Source organism: Dermochelys coriacea, chromosome 9 (assembly GCF_009764565.3).
Source record: "Dermochelys coriacea isolate rDerCor1 chromosome 9, rDerCor1.pri.v4, whole genome shotgun sequence".
Taxonomy (NCBI): Eukaryota; Metazoa; Chordata; order Testudines; family Dermochelyidae; genus Dermochelys; species Dermochelys coriacea.
In genome coordinates, this window is record NC_050076.1 from 84,750,461 (window position 1) to 84,773,919 (window position 23,459).

General features: G+C 43.8%; 1 protein-coding gene across 7 annotated transcripts in view; it reads left to right on the top strand.

Annotated features, from left to right (window-relative positions):
- Positions 1-23,459, top strand: part of AMOT (angiomotin) — an 85,791-nt gene that overhangs the window by 44,791 nt on the left and 17,541 nt on the right. For all 7 annotated transcript variants that reach the window (XM_038416848.2, XM_043492139.1, XM_043492137.1 and 4 more), the window contains 4 exons: positions 2,512-2,965; positions 7,502-7,646; positions 9,542-9,634; positions 12,928-13,073. In XM_038416848.2, the coding sequence (XP_038272776.1) occupies positions 2,512-2,965; positions 7,502-7,646; positions 9,542-9,634; positions 12,928-13,073 (838 nt within the window). The remainder of the gene's footprint in view (positions 1-2,511; positions 2,966-7,501; positions 7,647-9,541; positions 9,635-12,927; positions 13,074-23,459) is intronic.

Below are 23,459 nucleotides of genomic sequence, written 5' to 3' on the forward strand. Positions count from 1 at the left end.
GAAGAAACAAAAGTCTAACTTTTCATGTAACTTTCCTTGATGATTTAATAAAATATCTCAAGATTAGCTTCATCTGCAGAATTTTCTCTAATTGGAATATTTTTTCAGAGGTTTCTGTGAGGCATTTGTGGCCATTTAAGGTGGAATGTTAGGGGCCAGATTCTCTTTTAGGTTTTTTGGTTAGAGGAAAGGGTTGGGTGTCATGAAGACTCAGGATTCCTCTCCTGGTTGAAGCATTGACCTGGAACAAGTCTCTTGACCTTTTTGCCTCAGTCTCCACTATTGGGTTAAAAAAAAAGATATAAAGCAGTAACTTCCCAGTAGAGAAATAACCAGATGTTGCATCTGAGCTGAACATTGCTGAGGAAATTAATTGCACATCTTCTCTTTCTTCCCCCAATCTGTGAAAACCACGTGCTGCATCTGATCTTTCCTAGGGAAATGCATTAATTGAAATAATGTTGCTAGCAAACAGTAAGCAATACAGTCATTGGAGGGTAGTAATGATATGGGCAATAATCAGACCAGTACTTAGTTTTTCTGAAGTGACAGTGAGTTGCCTCTCTGGCTTCCTTTGTTAGCCTGCTAGGGAACGTGAGAGCCAAAGTGGGATTTCTAACCTATGTTCCTAGTAATAAGAGACAACAGATATAACTTGTTCTATGTAAACACGAGTGGCTTTGACCAGAAGAAGGCCAGTTAAAAGTAACAATCACATGCTGGATACAGTGGCATGCATTTATGTTAAATAAGGCACAGGACGTGTAACCCCGAGGTAGTATATCCCATGCAGAAGCTCAGAATATATGACCTCTAAAATATCTTGCTCACAAGATGTGATTAATGCAGATGTTTCCTCTTTGGATGTGTATGAAAAGTTGATGCATGAGCTTTGTACAGTACAGGAAGGCCGATTCTAAGCACTCAAACATCCTCTGACAAATATTTCATGTAACCCTTTAGCTACTAATCCACCTAAGCGCTTGCAATCATTAATTAATATTTCGCTAGATGGAGTGGAAGGATGTACCTGGGGGAATTCTGCAGTGCAGCAGGTGTATTCCACCTAACGTCCCTGGTATGGTCAACAGAGCAGCCCAGTAGGTGTATTCCACTGGATGTACTTGGTACGTTCAGCAGTGCAGAGCAGCACAATAGGTGTCATTGCTCCTGGCCCATACCTGATGCAGGGCTGCAAGTGCATTCCACCTGCAAGCTTGAACAGCAGCCAAAAGGTTAAGAAGTTACAGCAGAAGAACAGGAATGTCCTACAGAGTGGGAAATACCAAACTTGTCCCGTAGCAGGATAACTTTTAGGAAGGGACTGGACGCTGTTTAGAGAACTAGACTGTTAAATAAAAAGTGTCCTCAGAATTTCACCAAATTGAACTTTTTTTAAAGGAGGTGGGCATATGTGCGTGGGAAATTTATGGTGGGATGGGGAGAGAGAGAGATCTTCAAGTTTCCTCATCTTTTACTCCTTCCCACAACAGTGTGAGAATTTTTCCTCCAGGGCTAGCTGTGGCTCCCCATGCAGGCTGACAGTGCTGTTCCACACATCAACCAGAGGGAATCCCTGGAGGAGAGAGCTCTGGCACTCCTTCCTCTAAGGCTGAGCAGTCTATTAGATATGTGAAGTGCTCAGGTGACAGCTGCCATCTTGACCAACACACCAGGATGTGAGCTGGGGACCTCCACAGCTGCATGCATGAGCTGCTACAGCTTGAGTTAAAGTTGTTTAGACAGATCTGTAACAGACTCTCATCCTCCTCATATTGGGTACAAAGGTGATCGTAAAATACCTGTTGTGTTGGGACTGAGGAAGCTTCTGGACCCAAATTCTGATCCCAACTGTCAGGCTGGCTATCACCTCCTTTTAACTTTCTCCGCTGGCAGGGCTGTGGCTCATTAGTGGGTATTTCAGTGTACTTGAGCCAACAGCAGCTGGCACAGTAATAAACGAGATCATAGCCTGTTCCTTTTAAATCTTTATCCTGAATTGCATAAAGATTTTCTTTGTTGGCATTACCTTTTTAATGGAGCCTATGCAATTCAGTACAGGACTGGCTCAACTGTCCTTAGTTTAATATATTATCCATGTAAAGTGAGGAAAAGTAAACACACACAAAATAGTTCTCCTCTTTCAACATTGCAGATTTGATTTTTAATAAATATATTGCCAGTGTATTCTAAATTACAATAGAGCTATTCTGGAGTGGTTGACGGAGTGGATCTCAAGGTAATTTCTTATGCCATCTTTGTACAAACGTACTCATGAGCTTAGGACAGTCGTTATGTTTGTGATTTTTTCCACACATCTGGTTAGTGGTTTTGAAGCACTTCTTTACATGATTTTTCATACTTAGCATATTTGTATTAAAGTCTTGTGCACGGAACATCCTGCCAGTAGCAGCTGTTACATATACTTGCATTCGGCACCTTGCCATACAGCTTGGTTGATGTGTGTTGCTCTGCAGAACTTCAGCTGAATTTGCTCTTATTGTTTTACAGGCAAAACCCTGACCTGCACCTGCAGTTACAGCAGAGACCCCCTCACCATCACAGCCCAACTTCCTCCTTAACATCTTTGGGATCTTTGACTTTACTGCAGCCTCCACTACCATCCAGATTGTCTCCTTCCCAGCATCAGCAACCCCTGACTGCAAATCAGGGAGACCCATGCTTTCTACCGCGGACCCAGCAGCTGTTCCTGTCAAACCAGGTCCATCAGGGAGATTTCTACCGGCTATGCCAGCCCGGCCTAGGCCAGCAGCAGCAGCAAGGAGATTCCTACACATTAATGCCAAGGGCTCAGCAGATACCTTCTCCTTATCAGCAGATGCAAGTAGATCCTTTTGCCATTGTTTCCAGGGCCCAGCAGATGGTGGAGATCCTGTCAGAGGAGAACCGATCCTTACGGCAGGAGTTGGATGGGTGCTATGAGAAAGTGGCAAGGTTACAGAAGGTGGGTGTTGAATGGAACTGACCTTCTCCTTTATCTAATATTCTCTGTAGTTAAAATGACAACAAAACAAATGTGGGCTGGATGGTTCAGGGCATGGGCGGCTTGTGACGCTTCCCCTTGGGGAGGCTAGCTCTCCCTCCCGCCTCTTCCACCTATGGTCCTGCCCACACTCCACTCCACCCCAGGCCCTGCCCCCTCCTCCCACCCACTGGTCCCTCCTCTCCTCCTCCCTCTCTGCTTGTGCCCCCCCCCCACATCCCTCCTCCTACCAGAGCTCCACAATTCTCCCCCTAACCCGATTCTCCTGTATTTCCGCATCCTCCATGCAGCTCACCCATTGCCCCTGCCCCCCATTCCATCCTGCTCCCTGCATCTCCCTCCACCCGCCTCCGGCCCCTTCACACATCCCTGCTTCCCCTTCAATCCCGTCTTGCCCACATCCCCGAACAGCCGCTATGCGGATTGTCCCTGCTAGAGATACACCAGGCTGCCCTGCTTCAGAGCACATGGAGTGCAATATAAGCCCCATCAATGGAGCAGGCTCACCAGTACCACTTCGAAAGACAGCAACTTTTCGTTTAGATTCAGAGCAAGAGGGTTCGGGGGAGGAAATTAAAGGCTCCTTAGGAAAACTCTGATACCTAGGAGTAATCTCTTCAATTAGAATCTCCTCCTTCACCTAACCCAATAAAGCCATTCTCCTAATAGTCATGGGGGGTGTTGGGCAGGGCGGTAAAACTGTGAGAAAGGAACATTATCGGTTTCTTGTTTTAAATGGCACTGGAAGGGTAATTGTGCACAAATGGTGCACTTCGCTGTCCAAGCTGTTAGTGCACTGATCTCATAGCAAGTAATGAGTAACGCTCAGATGATAGGGAGGCGGGCAGGCATGTAGAAGAATGCACTGACTGTGCAGAGGAGTGGCATGCATGTCAGCAGATGTAGCTGAGGCTGCGAGGCGAGGGACATGCAAGTAAGCCCATGTGTGCGCAGAAGGAGCAAGGAGCACAGCGCTCCCTTGCAGCTGCATGCTCTCCTTTCTCTGTCCCCCCAAATGTCGCTGTCCCAGCCCTCAGCACACCGCAGGCTGGCTTCACGCACCCTGCAAAGAATGGGAGCTGGTGGCAGCTTTCCTGGCCACAGCCCAGCTGGGAGCAGCCTGGGGCCAAACCCTCCCCCCTGCAGCCAGGGTAGAACCGGGAGGCACTGTGTGAATGGGAAGGTGGTGAATGGGGAATAGGAAGATCTCTTTTACCTTCCATCCAAGTGGTGCCCTCCCTGTGAGCAGGGGCTGGGTCCAAGGAAGGGGTGCCCTAGCTAGGCTGAGGTCTCTGCACTGGGAGAGGCTCCTGGGGAGCAGCAGGAATGTTACTCCTCAAGATTCACCTTTCCCAGCTGCAGCCAGGGCTCAGGGGTCCCCAGCAGCAGAGCCCCAGGGCTCAGGGACCTTGCAAGGAGTGTGTGATCCCGAGTCACTGCACACAGCGGGGAGTGCGATTCACAATCACTTGCTGCTGCTGCCCCAAGGCAGGGAGTCCAGCCATTCTTCCTAGCCAGCTCCTCCTGGTTTCTATCGAGGTGCCAGTCTCATTGCACTGCAGCCCCCCTGCTCTGGAACCTGCCCCTCGGGGGCTCCATATCCTCTGGGCAGGGGAAGCTTCATCTCCCCACATTAAGGGGGCACAGAGACCAATGTACCTGTCTGAGGACAGAAATGCGTCCAGATCCTGGGGTGGGGGGACTGTCACCGGCAGCGGGGAGGTGGAGGAGAACAGCGGCCAGGCAGCGGTGGGTGGGTTGGAGCTACCTCTCAGCTTCATATGCACCATGCAGGTACTAGGGCCTCCTCAGCTGCTCCGGAACCTGCATAGCACATAATAAAAATGTCCTCCTGCAGATGTGGAAACTGCCAAAACCAGCAACTGGGGTTGCAGCGGCAGCGCCAGGGCAGGCACAGCCTCCCCTGGCCTATTATACCTGCCACCTATGGTTCAGGGGATTGGTTATCTGTTCTGAAGCCTTTCATCTCCATACCCAGTTTGGAACTTGCTCATGTTGGTAGTACCTAAGCTTCATCATCTGCTGGCATTTTGTTGATCTACATATGATAAGTTGGTGGCCTCATTTCTGCATGTAGTAGACGATTGTGCCTGTTCCAATTGCCAATAAGGGTGCCAGTCTCAGAGAGGTGGGTTGCTTGACTGGTTAGCTCAGTTACTTAAAGCCAGTTCTAATAACATTGAGGCTGCAGATGGTATGATCTTCCTGTCTGGAGAAGGCTTAGGTATTATGATGGTGCGTTCTCTAGAAATACTTGAGATTTCATAGGCCAGAGACTAAGTCAGTCATGGGGACTGAACTACCTTTTTGCCCCAGAAATGATTCCTCCAAAACTGCCTGATGGTGCATTGTGAGAGAAGCTTGCCACAGCTGCTGCCCATGCTGTGTATACCCCAATCTGTGGGTAAATAAAGAAGTTTGGACCTACAGGGCTGTCAAGCCAGCTCTTCTCTCTGGCACTATAAATCCACTTAAATCCCCGACATAACACAAGTCACGTGTAATTCTAGTAGCCTCACTATTGCTTGCTTTATACAGCAGGGATTGGCAAAGTAAGAGAGACAGCTCTCGCCATCACACTGCCACGTATGGCTTTTATAATTCTTAAAAGAATGTCAGTAGTGTGTGTTTGTAGTTGTGCTCGCCTGATAGACAAACAAAGATAAATTGCTTGTTGATTACTGAATTCACCAGCAATTAGAAGCTGCAGCTGGTCAGCCAGCTCTCCCTTTACCCTGCAGATGTGGAGAGAAAGTGAGCAGGGGCTGCAGTTCAGGACTCTGCAAACCTCTTTTTGGGTCTTGAACTGCACTTTGGCCCCTAAACAGCCTGCAAGGCCCTTGAAGTGCCTGGCTGTTGTAACTTTTACCTAGTTGTTCTTGTTTCTTCCACCATGTCTGAGATCCTGTGTTTGGCTATTTCTTCCCATGGCTGCTTATTCCCACCATGACTTCTGCCCAGGTTGGTTTGTTCGGTTTTAGGGAGGTTCCAGTGAGGGAAGTGTTTCAGTGAAGTGTTTGACAGCTTCCTGATAACAAGGGATAAAGGAATTCTCTTTCCCCCCTTCCCCCACCCCTCCAATCAACGTCTTGCCCCAGGAGGTCTGGTGAGGTCTGCTGTTTGGTGGATTGTTAATGCCAAAGTGACATCAACATGTTCTGCCTGCTTTGGAGAACTGGAAATGAATTGGCTTCTGTCTCTGGTGAGCAGTTCCCTGCTTAGACATCAAACCAAGAGGCTGTACAGTGAGAGGGGATGGGGAAAGCTATATTTTACTGTTTAAACAACGGTGGCTTCAAGACTCTGTAAATTGAAGTTAAATGACCACTGACCAAATAGTCTGGATTATTTTCAGAGCTGTGTCTCTTAGGCTATGGCTACACTACGTGGCTTTTAGTGGCACAGCTGTGCCGCTAAAAGCCACGCAGTGTAGCTGCTGTTTGTTAGCAGGAGAGAGTTCTCCTGTCAACAAAAAACTTCCACACACACCCCCACCCCCTTCCCATGAGTGGCAGCAGCTTTGTCGGCAGGAGAGCATCCTGCCAACGAAGCGCTGTACATACCGGTGCTTTTTGTCAGTAAAACTTTTGGAGTGTGCGGTTTTTTTTTTGTTTGTTTGTTTGGGTTTTTTTTAGCACCCTGATCAACAAAAGTTTTGCCACTGTAGACATACGCTTAGTGGATAGGATACTAGACTGGGATTCAGGAGACTTGCTTGGGCTGTGTTCTCTACTCTGCCACAGGCTTACTGGGGGACCTTAGGCAAGTCATGTCACTGCTCTGTGCTTCCATTTCCCCATCTGTAAAATAGGGACAATGATGCTGACCTCCATTGTAAATCTCTTAGAGATCTACTGATGAAAACACTATCTATGAGTTGGTTATTATTGTTATTTATTAATTAGATTGAAGATTTGTAAGTAGAACATACAAAATAGATTGTTATCCCCTAAATAAATACAAATCTGCAAAGCACATCAGTAACTTACAGTTTGGTATTAATATTTTTAAATATAATTTTATTTATACGCTTTGCTTGTTCTTTGGCTTTATTTTTTGCATCAAAGTCCTTCTATGAAATTGCTTTTTGACCAAGCTCATGATGGTTTTGCTGGGTAGTTGTGCCCCTGCTCCCAGGTCCCAGCATCAACACCTGCAAAAACGCATTTCTGTCTCTTCAAGTAACTGTTCCCCGCACTTACTGTTGTAATGAAGAGCAAGGGCCTGGAAGACAGGACTCCAGCTCTTTATGTCTAGCTGTGCTACTGACTCCCTGTGTGACCTGTGGTACGTCACAACCACTTTGTGTCGCAGTTTTACCCATCTGTACCATGGCTGTAATCATGCTTTCCCTCACTCAAGGCTTAATAAATCTTTGTTCAATAAAACGCTTTGAGAACCTCAGAAGAAAGATGCTACCTAAGTGCCAGGCATTGTTAATGCTAAAGGAAATGGATGCTTTAATTTGCTCTGCAGCTGGAAACAGAAATTCAGCAAGTTTCGGAAGCATATAAAAACCTGGAGAAGTCCTCCTCTAAGCGGGATGCCCTGGAAAAGGCTATGAGAAATAAGCTGGAAGGAGAAATTCGTAGGCTTCATGATTTCAACAGGGATTTGAGAGGTAAAACGTTAAAAATTTCAATTTAAAAAAAAATTCTTTTGTGCTTGTCTGTTTTCCTTTGTGATTCACTTGTTATGGCTGATACGCTTACAGAGCATGACATGATACTCCAGGTATTCTCAACTGTCTAGTGTTGTCATTAGAGTGCTGGGAGTGTTGAAAGGTGAGGTTCAGTTGATTACTGCAATATCTAACTTCCAGTTTGTTAATCATTAAGGAAACAGAAAGATAGTGACAAGCCAAAACTATATCCCAAGATATAATCCTGGGGCTGTTTCTCACGTTGTATTCTAAAAACATTTTATTCAAGTGCCAGGGTGAAACTGTGAATGCTGACATTCATGTCCTGTCCAGTGACCCCTTTGCACTCAACATTCCTTATCAATCCAGGCAGCTCTTCCTTCAGACTCCCCTTTCCCTTCCAGGGCAAGATGCTGTCTGTATTTCCTTAGTAGTGTCTGGCTCTTGGTAAGAAGTTCCATCAGTATTGTGATAGGGAATTGAAGCTGTCAGTGAGTGGTGTTCGAGCCGAGATTGGCAATGGTTAAGCATTTAATTTTCAAAGGGAGAAAACGGCTTGTGGTTTTAGAAACATAAACTTGGAATAATATTAACTATTGTTCAGCCTTTTCTGTAAATGCTTTCTGGTTCTCCTGTGTGTTATTTGCCATCGCTATCCTCATGGTCTCTAACCGTTTAAAGCCAGGTGACTTTGGAGAATGGGAAATATTTTGTCTTGGTCTAAAGCCACGTAGGGTATGTCTACATTGTTGTTTTAAAAACCCACAGCAGTTGTTCTCGGAGCCTGGGTTGCATCTCGGGCTGGAGCTTGGGTTCCAAAGCCTTCCCACCTCCCTAGGCTTTAGAACCCGAGCTCAAACCTCTACACAGCTGGTTTTAGTGTTGTAGTGCGAGCCTGAGTCTGAGACTCATTGGCGTAGGTTTTAAAATGCATAGTGTCCAGTACTACAGTGGAGGGTGACATACAGAAGCTTGTAATAAATAAACTAATCTTTCTTTTTTCCCAGCAAATCAGACATCCTAAGCAATTAATATATGTGTCCTAAGACTGATATAGCCTTTTGTTAGCTCTGCTGTTTCAAGAGACAAATGTTGATACACTTGCTATTAGGGCTATTCATTTTTCTGGAAAGTCAGGTAATCAGAGATCAGGCCACTAGGGCTTATAGTTTTCCAACTTCTGCCCAGAAGATTTAGTGGAGGATTGCGAGAGAATGACATACCCTTGCGGAAGTTAATTTTAAAAAATGATATCCTTTCTACAGGTTTTTGGAGTCATCCTGTGTTATTTAAAAGAAAATTATATCCCTGGGATAAAATTTCATAGGCTAGTTCAACACTCTTAGGATTTTTTTTTTAAATTTTCTAAACTCTTACGTGTTATAGATCTTTAGAAAGACAAGGTGGGTGAGGGAATCTGAGAGAGAGACCTGAAGAAGATCTCAGTGTAAGCTCGAAACTTGTCTCTCTCCCCAACAGGAGTTGGTCCAATAAAAATATTATCTCACCCACGCAGTCTCTCTAATATCCTGGGACCAACACAGCTACAACAACACGGCAGTGCAACAGAAATTTTTAGAGTAATTTATATAGAATTCTGTTAACTTCATCCCCCACTGAATTCTCTAAAATATTTCCCCAAGAGTGTTGGAGCTAGAAATATTTAAACAGCATCTGTGCGTGTTGTGAAAGCAACTGCCCCCTTCAGTTTCTGATGGAGCCTTTTAGTTTCAGATTGTTTAGAACCAGGAGTCCTTTGCATAGAACTTGTTTTTACACATGTCCAGAATAGATGCAACTCACTTAGTGATTCTAACAGCATTTCTGAAAGTTTTTCATTCTCTTGTTTCTCCTCTTCAAAAAAAATTCTGCAGAGCGTATGGAGACGGCCAACAAGCAGCTTGCTGAGAAGGAATTTGAGGGGTCTGAGGACAATCGGAAAACCATCTCTCAGCTCTTTGCACAAAGTGAGTCAGAGGTTCACTGTGGTTAGGAAAAATGTGCCACTCAGGCTGGGAAAAATCCTCCACTCAGGCGGTGTCGTGTACTCCATATCAGTCTGTCTTGTCATGCACTCAGATATTACTGTGATGTAGGGCACATTGGAGAGTCTCTGAAACTACCAGTGCAAGAAGAAGTTGAATTCAGGTTTCTCCTTCTGTCAGCATATAAAATACATCTGCTCACCTACAAACACAAAGCAAGCTGCTTACAGGGTAAATCCTATCACTGGGTGGTGAGGGTCCATAACATCAGTGTGCTTCCATGCATAGGGTGGAATTCTGATCCCTCACATGGGCAAGGGCTTGGAAGGAGGTGAGGGCAGACGAGGAGCTAAGTTGAGATCCAGGGCTGTGGATCCCCCAGCTATTTCCCAGACAGTCGCTCATTGGCATGGTCAGTTTAGCAAGGATGCTGGCAGGGAGAACTTTCAGTCTAAAAGAATAAAAAGGAGGAGCTCTGCCTCTATCCTGCTGGGCTGGGCAGAGATACCCAAGGGTCATGACTTATGTCCAGAGTAGTGGATCCATCACAGGGCAAACCAAAATTGCAGGTACGAAATTTTGCCTTTCCCCTGTACTGAAATATCTTGAGGCTTATAGCAGTGAGTCAACATTCCTCCTAATTCCATGGTGCACTCCACCCTTCTGACTATGCTTGCTTCTTTCCAGTTGTGTTATATAATGTCTTTTTAAAAAAAAAAAAAAAAAGAGAGAGATAATTGCAAAATAAAGAGGATTTGCTGTGGTGCAATACACTCCACTTCTCCTCCTTTGCAGTGCTGAAATCCCTCCCTTGTGCTGTCCTAAATGTACCTCTGTTCACTTAGCCGTTCATGTTGTGAGTATGTTGCTTTGAAGTCACAGGGCTTAGCTGTCCATGTAAATCCCTGAAGATAGTATTGGGAAGTCTACTTAGTTGTGAGATTAGTTTAGTTTGTTTTTTAAACTGGATTAATAGATGTTGAGATAAAAGTACAAGAGGGGAAAAATGCTGTGTTTTATTGCTGGATATCTAGAGGTGTACCATAGCTCTTAGGAGATGTCTGTCTGCATAAATCACACAGGCTGGATCCTGTTCTCACTAAAGTCAGTAGCAAAACTGGCATTGATTTTGGGAGCAGAATTAGGCCCTGTATGTGTGAATCTGTAGGTTACAATCCTCCAGGCTGTGATTTAAACCTGCAATACCAGCTGATGCGATCCTTGGGCTGTAGGAAAGAATCACCTAGGGAAGGGCAGGTGGTGTTGCTGCCACCTATTATCCCACATGTTTCTGCTTGCAGAAGCAAGCTTAAGGTTGCAATCATGGCTCCCTAACAGCCCCACTTCAGAGGCTGCCCTGTGAATGTGCTGCGTTGGCATGCTTCTTGGCTGCCCTGGTCATGCTCCCTCCCTGCCACAGCAACCATTTTTTAGGCTGCTCTGGTCCCCTCACAGAAGGGAGTTTGTAGCTGCTCTATGCTGCTAACACTCCACACTTGGCTCTTTTCTAGTAGAAAAATGGGAACTGCTCTGTACCTGTAGATATATTTATATGCTGGTGTACACCACAAGCTGTCTATACTAACAGCTAAGGTCTGGCATCTGTTTTTCAAAAACTTTCACTGCTTGTCCTCATTCCTTTGCATGGGATATTAGTTTTTGGAATGCAGTTTCTCTGGTGTCGTCAGTGCCGAATGTGGATTGCTGCAGGGGTGCATTCTGAAGTTGAATTAATGTTACCAGTGCAAGTGATTAGCTTCTGCTGAGGACTGCAGTGACTGCAGAAAGCACGTCCGCTCAGCACTCTTGCTTTGCTCACTTACAGGCTTGCTTTATACACTTGCATTATATTTCCCCTGGGCCTGATTTTGCCCTGTTTACTTCTTCTGTGAATGAATATGCAGTGTAACTGCACAGATTCTAAGGCATTCGTGAAGTTCAGCTCTTGACAGATGGCAACGTAACTGAAGCAGTCAATGAGCATGGAGCGGATTCCAGGCAATTTTGTCTTGACTTGACTGTTTCCATGGTAGGATGACAGTGTGTGCATTTGCTTCTGGCATTTGTGGTGGTGTGTAAATCTGGACACCACCCATTGTCCAGCTGGGACACCAGTAGCCTGGCTTGGATTTTCACAGTATGAATTGGACTTGCTGAGGCTAGAATTGACTGCGAAGGGAAATACAGTTGGGACTGAAATAAACATTTTAGAGGGCAGAGGAAGCAAACGTGTAAAATTGTACCAATAGCCCAAGTGAATCTGCTTCTGAAAATAATTAAAACACCTGAAGTCCAAGCTTGCAGTCTGTGTGCCTCATCGCTAGCAGCGTTATCTGAGCCTACTAATCCTTGCTTCAAGAGATGAGAAACCATCAAATAGCAATGTTAAATATGAAATCCAAACAATTTAATAGATTTTAAGCCTAGAAAGGACCATTATGATCTTCTAGTCTGACCTCCTCTGCAATGCAGGCTTTAGAACCTCACCCAGTAATTCCTGCATGAAGCATCAGTTCTTCATCCAATGTGAACAACTGGCAAATGCATACAGTGCTGGCAAATGGTGCAGGTGATGCCTTAGAAGGTGAATTCCTTATGTATCAAAGCATGGGTACAAATGGACCAGTGACAGTGCAGGCCAACATGCCTCAGTCCTGACCTGGGGTGTCACTTTTAAGGGCAACAGAGGAGAGATGAGCTTTCATTGCTTATTCATTTCCTGGCCCCTCTGAAAATGCCGGCAAAGGGGGCCACTGGGTTGTGCTTCAGTAATGAAGACACTTGCCCGTCAGGAACTGAACTGAGCTATCATGGTATTTTATTTATATTTCTATATTTACGGATTAATTTAAAAATGTGCTCATCACAGAATAGGGAGCATCAAAAGCAAACATTACATTATGGCCCTAAGCTGGATGGGTCCCCTTTGCACCCCTGCCATCACCCATCCTGCAAGCAGTGATGTTACCAGGTTAGCTTGTTTTCTGATTTTAAATCAGTGATCTAGAGATAAAAGGTGCTGCATCCTCTTAGCCATCTATCTAATCAGGTTAAGATAAATGACGGAATTTAACATATTTTTCTCAGTAATCCATTATTTCTATCCCTCTGTATATAGAGAGATGTCGGCCCTTTCCATTCTTTGGAGAGCAAGCCGCTGTTGGCAAAGACCCCCTTGTTCTTGATCACTGGTAAAATTTAGGGAAATGCCCCGCTCCCAGAAGTCTGTCAAAGAAAGCTCCATTTATTTTACATTTCCCACTTTATTTCTGTAGATAAAGAAACGCAGAGGGAGAAGGAGAAACTGGAGATAGAACTAGCTGCTGCACGCTCCACCAACGAGGATCAGCGAAGGCACATTGAGATCCGTGATCAGGCCTTAAACAATGCTCAGGCCAAAGTGGTGAAACTGGAGGAAGAGGTAAGGTCACTGGTAGAGAGAAATTGGGGTAGCTTCAGGTACATGTTAATGAAAGAGAATGTGGCAGTGATTTGCCTTTTACAAACTGGGTAGGAAATCTGCTGTCTTTAAAGCTGTTCGTATCTGTTCAGCTTGTGTCAGTTAATTAAATTGGTGCAAAAACAGAGTGTATATAAGCCATAAGCCTGTATTTCCATTAAGGACTTTCATCCTTTGAGCAACAACATTTCATTTTCCTCCTGTTTTAATCAATGATAAAGATGGACTTGAACTGAAATCTCAAATCCAAATACCCCCAGAATTTTGTGGGAACTCGGGTCAGGGTGGGCTTTTAACTAATAGTGAATAATCTCCTCTCATCCCGTTGTCCACTAATGCTTTGGTGGTGTTCTGGTACAGAGCTACACTGATCACTTTGTATTCATTACTCGTATTGAACTGGGTGGAGTTGAAGAGGAGTTAATAAAGGAAAACAGTTTTAAAAGCATAATTTGAATTAACAATTTTTTTTTAATAAGCAAAGAATCAACATTCTGTTTCTCAGTGGAAACATGCCTGTGTCACAAAAAAACCCATGATGGTTGGCAAATGGCAATCTTTGCAGACTATTACGATTCCATTTATATGCCACTCCTTGGTCGGTGTGCATCCCCTTGCCATTTGTGTGTGTGTCAGCCAAAAGAATCCCCATCCTGAGGAACTACAGACTAAGTACAATATAAACAGGAGCCATGCACATACTATGTGGTCATGCAGTGGAATGGGAGGTTTTTCAGACTCTTCTTAAAGGAGAGGATTGACATGTTTGAGACTGATTGCTTCAACTACTTGCATCTTCATACCTTCTAAGTGGGATGTCTGGGGAAAGACTTTGGCAAATTTAGAGTTGTGGGAGGAGAAGAGGGCAAAGAGAGAGGTGGATGTGGAGTCATTTGGAGAAATGGAACTTCAGCTTAACCTCTCTAATTTGGTGTAAAGGATTGACTGGATATGGAGTATGAACTGCCCTCTGAAAACATGAGAGGGTTTTGCACATCTGGTGCAGTGAGAGGAAAGCTGGCCTTGCTGCTGCCTGTTCTGGAGATAAGCAGAGGAATTCCAGCTCAGGGACTGTTGACTTAGCATCTTTCACGAGCACTAATGTCACACCAACGCTGCCGAATATTTGAGCTGCCCCAGGTATAGTGCTGTGCACAGCTGTGAGCCTTGGCTTTGCTCCTCAAGATAGCAAGGGAAGTGGGCCTGAGAGAGTGGGGACTTTGTGAAGCTGGAAGAGGCCGGAGGATTGAGAGGTTGTTAAAGACCAAGAGGCAAATTCAGCCCTGGTTGCAGCTGACACAACTCCATTGACTTCAGAAGAGCTGCAGCAGCTTATGCCCAGGGTGAATTGGGCCTTGTGTATGCTCAGGAGAGTAAAGAGTTATCAGGTATAGGCTTTCAAAATGAGAGAGGGTGCTGACACTGCTTCCATTATTGTAGCATCTGAATGACTGCAGATTAGTCATAGATAAACATGCACATGTTGTATTTCTAAAAAGCCATCTTGTATTAGTAAGAGATTTGTGGTATGCTGCGGTCTTATAAATATTCTGCCAATAGATTTATTTTTTTTAAATAAAATATGGGATAGATTTAATGATCCCTTGTTTTAGGTCAAATGCACTATAGTGTAGTCTGAATGAAGGTTTGTGATGTTTTTTATCCAGCCATTGCTTGAATCTAGGCCCCACAGGAAGTGCCACCTTTCCTGTTGCAGATAAATACGGAAGTTTCTCAGCAAGTGAGCAGAAATTAACTGTCAGGGTTGCACTCTTTAGTGGAGGCATGGGGAGAATGGAGAAAAAATGACCACTCTTTGCAGTTTTCCCAAATCACTTTTCATTAAAATACTTAGGATCATGAATCATAGAATCATAGAATCATAGAATATCAGGGTTGGAAGGGACCCCAGAAGGTCATCTAGTCCAACCCCCTGCTCAAAGCAGGACCAAGTCCCAGTTAAATCATCCTAGCCAGGGCTTTGTCAAGCCTGACCTTAAAAACCTCTAAGGAAGGAGATTCTACCACCTCCCTAGGTAACGCATTCCAGTGTTTCACCACCCTCTTAGTGAAAAAGTTTTTCCTAATATCCAATCTAAACCTCCCCCATTGCAACTTGAGACCATTACTCCTCGTTCTGTCATCTGCTACCATTGAGAACAGTCTAGAGCCATCCTCTTTGAAACCCCCTTTCAGGTAGTTGAAAGCAGCTATCAAATCCCCCCTCATTCTTCTCTTCTGCAGACTAAACAATCCCAGCTCCCTCAGCCTCTCCTCATAAGTCATGTGCTCTAGACCCCTAATCATTTTTGTTGCCCTTCGCTGTACTCTTTCCAATTTATCCACATCCTTCTTGTAGTGTGGGGCCCAAAACTGGACACAGTACTCCAGATGAGGCCTCACCAGTGTCGAATAGAGGGGAACGATCACGTCCCTCGATCTGCTCGCTATGCCCCTACTTATACATCCCAAAATGCCATTGGCCTTCTTGGCAACAAGGGCACACTGCTGATTCATATCCAGCTTCTCGTCCACTGTCACCCCTAGGTCCTTTTCCGCAGAACTGCTGCCGAGCCATTCGGTCCCTAGTCTGTAGCGGTGCATTGGATTCTTCCATCCTAAGTGCAGGACCCTGCACTTATCCTTATTGAACCTCATTAGATTTCTTTTGGCCCAATCCTCCAATTTGTCTAGGTCCTTCTGTATCCTATCCCTCCCCTCCAGCGTATCTACCACTCCTCCCAGTTTAGTATCATCCGCAAATTTGCTGAGAGTGCAATCCACATCATCCTCCAGATCATTTATGAAGATATTGAACAAAACGGGCCCCAGGACCGACCCCTGGGGCACTCCACTTGACACCGGCTGCCAACTAGACATGGAGCCATTGATCACTACCCGTTGAGCCCGACAATCTAGCCAGCTTTCTACCCACCTTATAGTGCATTCATCCGGCCCATACTTCCTTAACTTGCTGACAAGAATGCTGTGGGAGACCGTGTCAAAAGCTTTGCTAAAGTCAAGAAACAATACATCCACTGCTTTCCCTTCATCCACAGAACCAGTAATCTCATCATGAAGGATTTGTTGCCTCATTGGCACTAAACTGTGAGGGCTTCTCAAATCCTTGATTTGCTTTTTCAGTAAGTTTCCAAAAGAAGGCACAGGAAACAGCTCAGTGCTTAGAGTAACAATTTGAAAAGGACTCTAAATGGCAGGCTATGATTTCGTGGTGTACAGTGACTAAGATATCTGAACAATTTGTCAATGATTTCTTTTATTCCTGCGTGCTTTGCCCGAATAGGCAGTCCCCATAATTGTCAGGAATTTCCAAATTAGTGCTGCAGAAGAGGGTGGAGTTAGTTATGTTAACACTTGGCAGTGGCCCTGGTTCAAGGCCTGAGGGATGCTGTGTGTATATGTGTGTATTTCAGTTGTTGCATCCTGTATTGTGTGGTGGGGGTTTTTTTTTTCCTCTTTTGTTTCCTACTCAGCAGATTCTCATCCTGTCTGATATCTGTCAGATCCTTTTAAAAAACAGAATTTATTCTAATTTATATCAGAGCTAGAAACTATGTGCCGCTGAACTTAAAAATTTGACTTGCAATCAGGATGAAGGGATTCTTTTCTCCACTCTGTTACTGACTCACTGACTTGAGCAAGTCACCTAATTTTCTGAGCCTGTATATTCCTCTTCTAAAACCTGGGAATAAAACTACTTGCCTACCTCATCGGAATGTTCTGAGTCTTAATTAATATTCTGTATTCTAAGATCTTGGGGGCGGGGTGAAAGGGTTATATAAAAGTACATTAATACTGAGAAAGCAGCCTCCTTGGAGTTCTCCAAACACATTGTGGAGGCTGCTAGAGTAGGAGAAAGGGACGCTCACAGGGTATTTTCCTGCACTGTTATTAGTAGATTAAATGTTTCTTTAAATAAAAGTTTAAAATAAGGTGCAATTGAAATTAAAATTAGATGAAGTTTGTTTATTTCTGGGCAATAGTAGGGGTATGATCACGGATACCTAAGGGAACTCAAAGCCAATATGTCTACAGTACCCAGTATATGTCTGCGTGTATCATATAATGTTTGCCCTTAACTGCTTATCTGTGATTTCAAAATTATTTCAGGTGGTGTTTATCATCCATATTTTTTTTCACTTCAGAAATAATGAGGGTTTTATTGTCCTCCCTCTGCCAGAGGGCCTTAGTAAGATCTTGAGGGAGGAGCTGAGTAGCAGCTTGAAGCTGTAATGTGAACTGTGGCTTTCCCTCCTCCTGATGCTCACCTACAACTGAGCCAGCGGTACCTCTGCACTGCTATGTATGAGACGCAGGCCTGACTATAAACCCTGCACTTACGTTTCTCAACATTCAGTAGGCCAGGGGCATATATATATAACAAGATAAGTAACCCAAGGAGAAAAAAACAGAACCCCATCTTTCTGTGTGTTTATCTTAGGTATTTAAAAGGCCCTCATCTCATTGGTAGTTAAGGACTATGCTATTATTTAATGTGCATTTAAAATAAAATGTTACTACTCAATGTATCTGGGAGAAATCGGATCACAAGCTGCTGCTGTTGCCTCCATATCGTACCTCATTGATTTCAGTGGGGACTCCTGCTTAGCAGTCAGGGGTAAGGGAAGACCAATTGACCCACAAGGGCAAGTTTTGAAATGAGTTCAGCTCCCACTGAGACCGAGTGGGAGCTGCTGGGTGCAGAACACTTGAAATTCTGTCCTCTTCATTGCGGTATCTGAATGGGAGTTGAGCTCTTTGGAAACCTGGCTCATAGTTTGCAGCAAAATGTGTCTTGTCTAGGCTGTAGGTGCAAATTAGTAAACGTTTGTTAAACTTCCAATCAAAGAACTTCTCTGTTTTCCTGTGACCATAGCAGTCTCATTAAGGAGAGAATTTACTTAATGTAGTTAAGGAAATGGCTGGTGCTAATGCCAACAATCCAGGCCAATGAATCTTCTTCCTTACTGTTGGCTCAGGCTGATCAAGAGGACAGCTATTTTGGTGGCTGCCTCTGGGATCATGGGAAAAATTGCTGGCTTTTTTGAGACGTTGAATTTAAAAAAGAATGGGCTGGCTGAGGAATAGCTGGCATATGCCAGTTAGTCTAGTTCTTTCCTTTGCTTGAATGAGTGTCTAAGGCCTGGTCTACGCTGGGGGGTGGGGAATCGATCTAAGATACGGAACTTCAGCTATGAGAATAGCGTAGCTGAAGTCAACGCATCTTAGATTGACTTAGAATCACTTACTTCGCGTCCTCGCGGCGCGGGATCGACGGCCGCCACTCCCCCATCGACTCCGCTTCCGCCTCTCGCCCTGATGGAGTTCTGGAGTCAACGGCAGAGCGATCAGGGATCAATTTATTGCGTCTACACTAGACGCGATAAATTGATCCCCAACAGATTGATCACTACCCGCTGATCCGGCAGGTAGTGTAGACGTGGCCTAAGAGGTTGCTGAGGGAATTGTTAACCATTGCTATGCTGTATGGGGTTATCATTATTTTTTCTAGCATGTCAGGAATGCACAGTGTAGGTCAGACTGGGAGACAATTTGGTCTAGCAATTGGAGCAGGCGCCTGGACTCCTGGGTTCTGCTGCTGGCTGTGCCACTGATTTTGTGTGACCTTGGGCCAAGTACTTAAATTTCTGCTATTGCGTCTGTTTCTCATCTGAGCAAAGTAGGGTGTAGTACTTGCCCATCTCATAGAAGTGTTGTGGGCCTGAGTGGTTTAAAGCTCTTTGAGTTAAAACGTGCTATTGAAGTGCAAGTATTTTAGCATTAGCATGGGTTGGCTTCATGTATGCTGCATATGTAGGGGCAACCTTTTTATATAAAGTTAGGTAATATATTTCTAGTCAATTTCCTTCTCCCTTCTACTTTAGGCCTCATTACTGAGTGCCACAGTTTCACAGTAACAATTGAGTGATTATAATGTCATACCAAATCCATTTCTAGGGCAATATTTAGCCTTTTTCTCCTCAGTGAAAAACCCTGATTGTTTATATAACTAAAACATAGTTTACATGAATTCTACATACCAGAACTAAAATACATGCTGGCTGTAAAATATCTTGCAATTCCAACTGGTTAATTGTGTACTATGGACTTAATACTCCTGGCAACTAAAGGAGACTTTTCTTCAGCCCCTGTTGTAGGAATCAGTAGTTTTGGAGCATGGATTGCCATTCTGTCCTCAATTGCATTGCAAAGATTTGAGTTGTTTTGGTGTACAGTATGCAGGAAGATGCTAGGGGTCTAGGATTTGTTCCAAGATAGGCCTTGTCTGGACTAGGGTTTAAAATTGTGATATTAGCATGCGTTGGGTTACACGCTAACTAACAGGTTTTAAGAGTCTACTGTGGGCAAGACACTGTAGGTAGCATATACTAATCTGGCTAAGTTAATGTTAACAGAGTTGCAGAATCTACAGAACTGGCCATAGTGACCAGACCCATTGATTCTGAGTACCAGGCTTTCAGTATGGCAACAGAAATTTGTCATAGGTGCCTACTGTACTACCCAGCCACAGCTGGTGGTAATGGAGGAAAGGCTCATCAGCACTGCTTTTAGAAATCTTATTTTAAAAAGATGATTTTAAACTCAGTTTCTCCTTAAGCCAGTCGACTCTTAACATCCTCTTGATGGAGTGCCAAACTTCAATCGAACTGCCACATTTCCTCCCAAAATGCAATTTTATCTGAATATAACTTTCATCCTCTTGGTTCCACCACAGAACAGAGCCCGAGCGGTTCAGATACAACAGTCCCAAAGTAAAGCAATTGCCACTAAAAGTACAGATTAGTAGATAACACACACGCAACTCACAATGTAAAGGAAAACAACCTCCTCCCAAATTTATAAAGCACATTGGGAAAAACCCTGGAAACAAATTTTGAAGGAAATATTCTTTACAAAGGAAGCTTCTAGAAGACATAAGACGTTACAGCCATAAAATGTGAACTAAACCAGCTACCAGAGTTAAGGTAGCACAGGTTTTCCTGGTTTACCTACAGTGTAGGGGAATAATGTGATATTTCTGGTTACACTGAGAGGTTTATCTGTGGGCAGATGTTGAAATGTTGACTTCTTAATGGTGTCTACTGTATCTTATATGCTGTATCCAAGATGTCATTCGTAACCATCACTTTTAAAGGAAATACTTTATTTGCAAACTGTTCATGCATGTGTGTATGGCAGTCAGAGGAGAGAAAGGTGCTTTTACATTTTTTCCCCCTAAGAAGTGTGTGCATGTCTTTAATGACCTGTCATTCTGTAATGATGCAGAAATGGCTTTTTTACTGCTGCATTTCCATCTCTGTTTCTGCCTGTTAGTAATTTTCCAGAGGTGGCTTTGAGGCTTTAACCCAAACAAATGGAGAGACAATATTATGACCTTCCAATGCAGCAAACCCTACTCCCTAGTAAGAGGATAGTATTACCAAATTGCTTCAACATGAGTTCTTGCTGAGGCCAGTGGCATCTTACTGGAACTGAATTCAGTCAAACTGAGGGTTCACAGGAATCTTACAGGAATATATTCCAACAGCAGAGAGAGAGTTATATACGTTATATATGGGTTAAATGTGCTTGCGCTCTTTTCTTAATATGTTTCGGAAATAGTGAGCAAATTCATGTGGGGAAATACATTTGCAGCTGCATCTGAACTGATTCAGTTTTAGGATCAACCCATTATAGAATCAAAACACACTGGAAAGATTTTAAAAAATATGTTGAAGATCTCAAAAATGGCGGGTGGGAGGCAGATGCCGACATAGTGCTATCCAAAACAAAGAGGATAATGGTTGGGAGGGTTTCTGAATCATTGCTGGTTACAGGATGTCCTCTCCCAAAAATCCTCGCTGAGTAACTCATCTGGAGCTATGCATCTCTTTGAAGGGGAGGAATTTTCCCCCTTTTCTTCTGTCATTGCTTTCTGGGCTGAATTTGCTCCATGGAGGCTATTCCAGCCTGAAGGATGCAGCAGCCTTTGTGTCCATAGTGCTCCCCTTGCAGCTACGGACCTGTTTAGGGAAGGGTCTGTTGCCCTGACTGCCTTTGTTCCCTACACCTGAAAGCCCCGGCAGAGCTGGGCTCCTCACTGGATGGGTGTGACCTCCGCTGTCTTTCCACACCCCGCTGCCTTGCCCCACAGAATGGCACTAGTTTAACGACAAGGATTCTGGAGCCCTTGAGGATATTGCAGGATTTGTCTCTAAAGAGCTTAATAAAATGGATGAACTGTATTTGTTTGGCTCTTGGAGTTTTACCAATCAGTCTCTTTCAGTGAGCAATTCTAATACTATTCAGCTGCCTATCTCTAGATGGGAACACATTGTTCTTTGCTATAACTGATTTTTGGACCAGTAGTTCTGCACGTCTGATCAAATGCTCTATGTGGCAAAGAATACTTCAGGTAGCCTGATGGCTGGAATTGCTAAGGAATTCTCTGCATTGTTCTTGGAAGTGGGTGTTTTAAGTATGTTCCCCTGTGAAGAGCTAGTTCCTGCTCTCCACAGCTCAATGAATGTATTTGTTTAATTATTTCATTCCTGTGTATTTAGAGAGATGGATTTATTTCTGTTTGCTGGGAGCCTTTCAGTTCATGGATTTCAATGTGCAGTCATTTTTAAGCTATAAAGTCTTTCTGACTAACTTGGAAACAAAGAACTGCTCAGGTCAGCCAAAACTCTCTTGAACAATGTAGCCTTAGAATCCCTAGCCTGCCTTGCTGTTCTTTATTGCACTGAAACCTTTCAGAAATCTCTTGACTGCAGAAACAGTCTTCACAGTAAAAGAAGAATGAAAAAACTGCTTGATCAGGAGACCAAGGAATCTTTTTGGGGCACTTCATTGGCTGATTTTAATTTTGTGCAATTTATTCCCATTACCCATTATGTCGTGCTTAGACATCTGTGTAAAACTGTGTGGCAGGACTTCAGGAGGAATGTTTTAGAAGGGAGAGTGTTGTTTTGGAGTTCTTCCTGGAAAAATGATAGCATCTATTTTAAATGGTTAAATTCGACATCGTTGCTACAGTTAAAATATCTGACAGAATTAAAACGACACCCTAGGTATCTGGAAATGAACTTTGCAAAGTAGCCAGGCAGTGAAGTTAAAAGGATTTGTATGTACGTATCTAGCCCTGTGCTGTTAGAATTGCACCAGGTTCTGTAGAAAAATTTCTGTCTCCCAGCATGGTTGTGCTGGGATGCTGTGCAACAGCTGGCAGCCTTCCAGCCTTGAGTGGGCATAGTTGAAGTCTTTTGGGATCTTTTGATTTTAAAAGGTGCTATATTAATGGAAGACTATTAATATGATAGAGTACTCTGTAACTTCACAGCACCCCCCCCCAAAGATGAGTTACTATTGGTAATGTGAACATTAATTTATTACCCGATTACATTCAGTATCATTGAAAAATCTGACATTTTGTTATATTTGCGTGTTTAAAAAAATATCGTTCTCAATCTATTTTCTACAAATAAATCACAGTGAAGCACACAGGATTTAAACTTAATTTGATACAATGCTAGAGAAAAGATTAATAAATGAGTTTACGTTGGATAAATTCATGTCATAATGCAAAGAAATAGAGTGAAGCTAGCAACCAAAGCATCCAGATTGGTTAGAATTTGCATCTGGGAGTTAAATAGTTCAGTGGTTGTGGGGAAAATGTTAATAGTCTAGAAGCCAGGAGTTTTTGAAGAAATTGAACTATCTGGTTGTTGGTGATGGGAAAGGGCATGTTGAATGTACAGTGCTTCCCTGCAGGCTCTTCTTGACTTGCAGATGTTACTGGTCTAAAGTTGCAGTCGCTTAAAAAGAGTTTCCAGATCTTGCTGGAAGGGAAGGAATGGGAGGCAGATACTGCTCGCTACATCTTCATAAACGAGCAAGAGAGAGCTGTTAAGTGGAGCACCTGTTGACTGAGAGGCCAATTACAGAAGGACTTGAGCATCCATTGCTGCTGTCTCTCCAATGGCAGATGTTGTTATGGCCATCAGCGTGGAGCAGCCAGTTTTGTTTTCTTATTGGGGGGGGGAACCATGACAGTTAACAAAGAACAAGCCTCAGCTTGGTGCTTTCTTTTTTTCTCTTTTGCCTGCAGCATTTTGGCAATGTTCAAGAAACGCTGTTTCCAATTCCAGTCTTAGGAAAACATATTCATATTCTTGATCTATGTTAATAAAATTCCTATGTATTTGGCTGCAATATTCCTGGGCCTTTTTATATTGAGGACAAATCCATCCAGAAGATAAAATAGAACTAAACTTCTGCAATGAGACTTCAGCTGATGAATCCAGGTTCACAGTTTATTGCTCC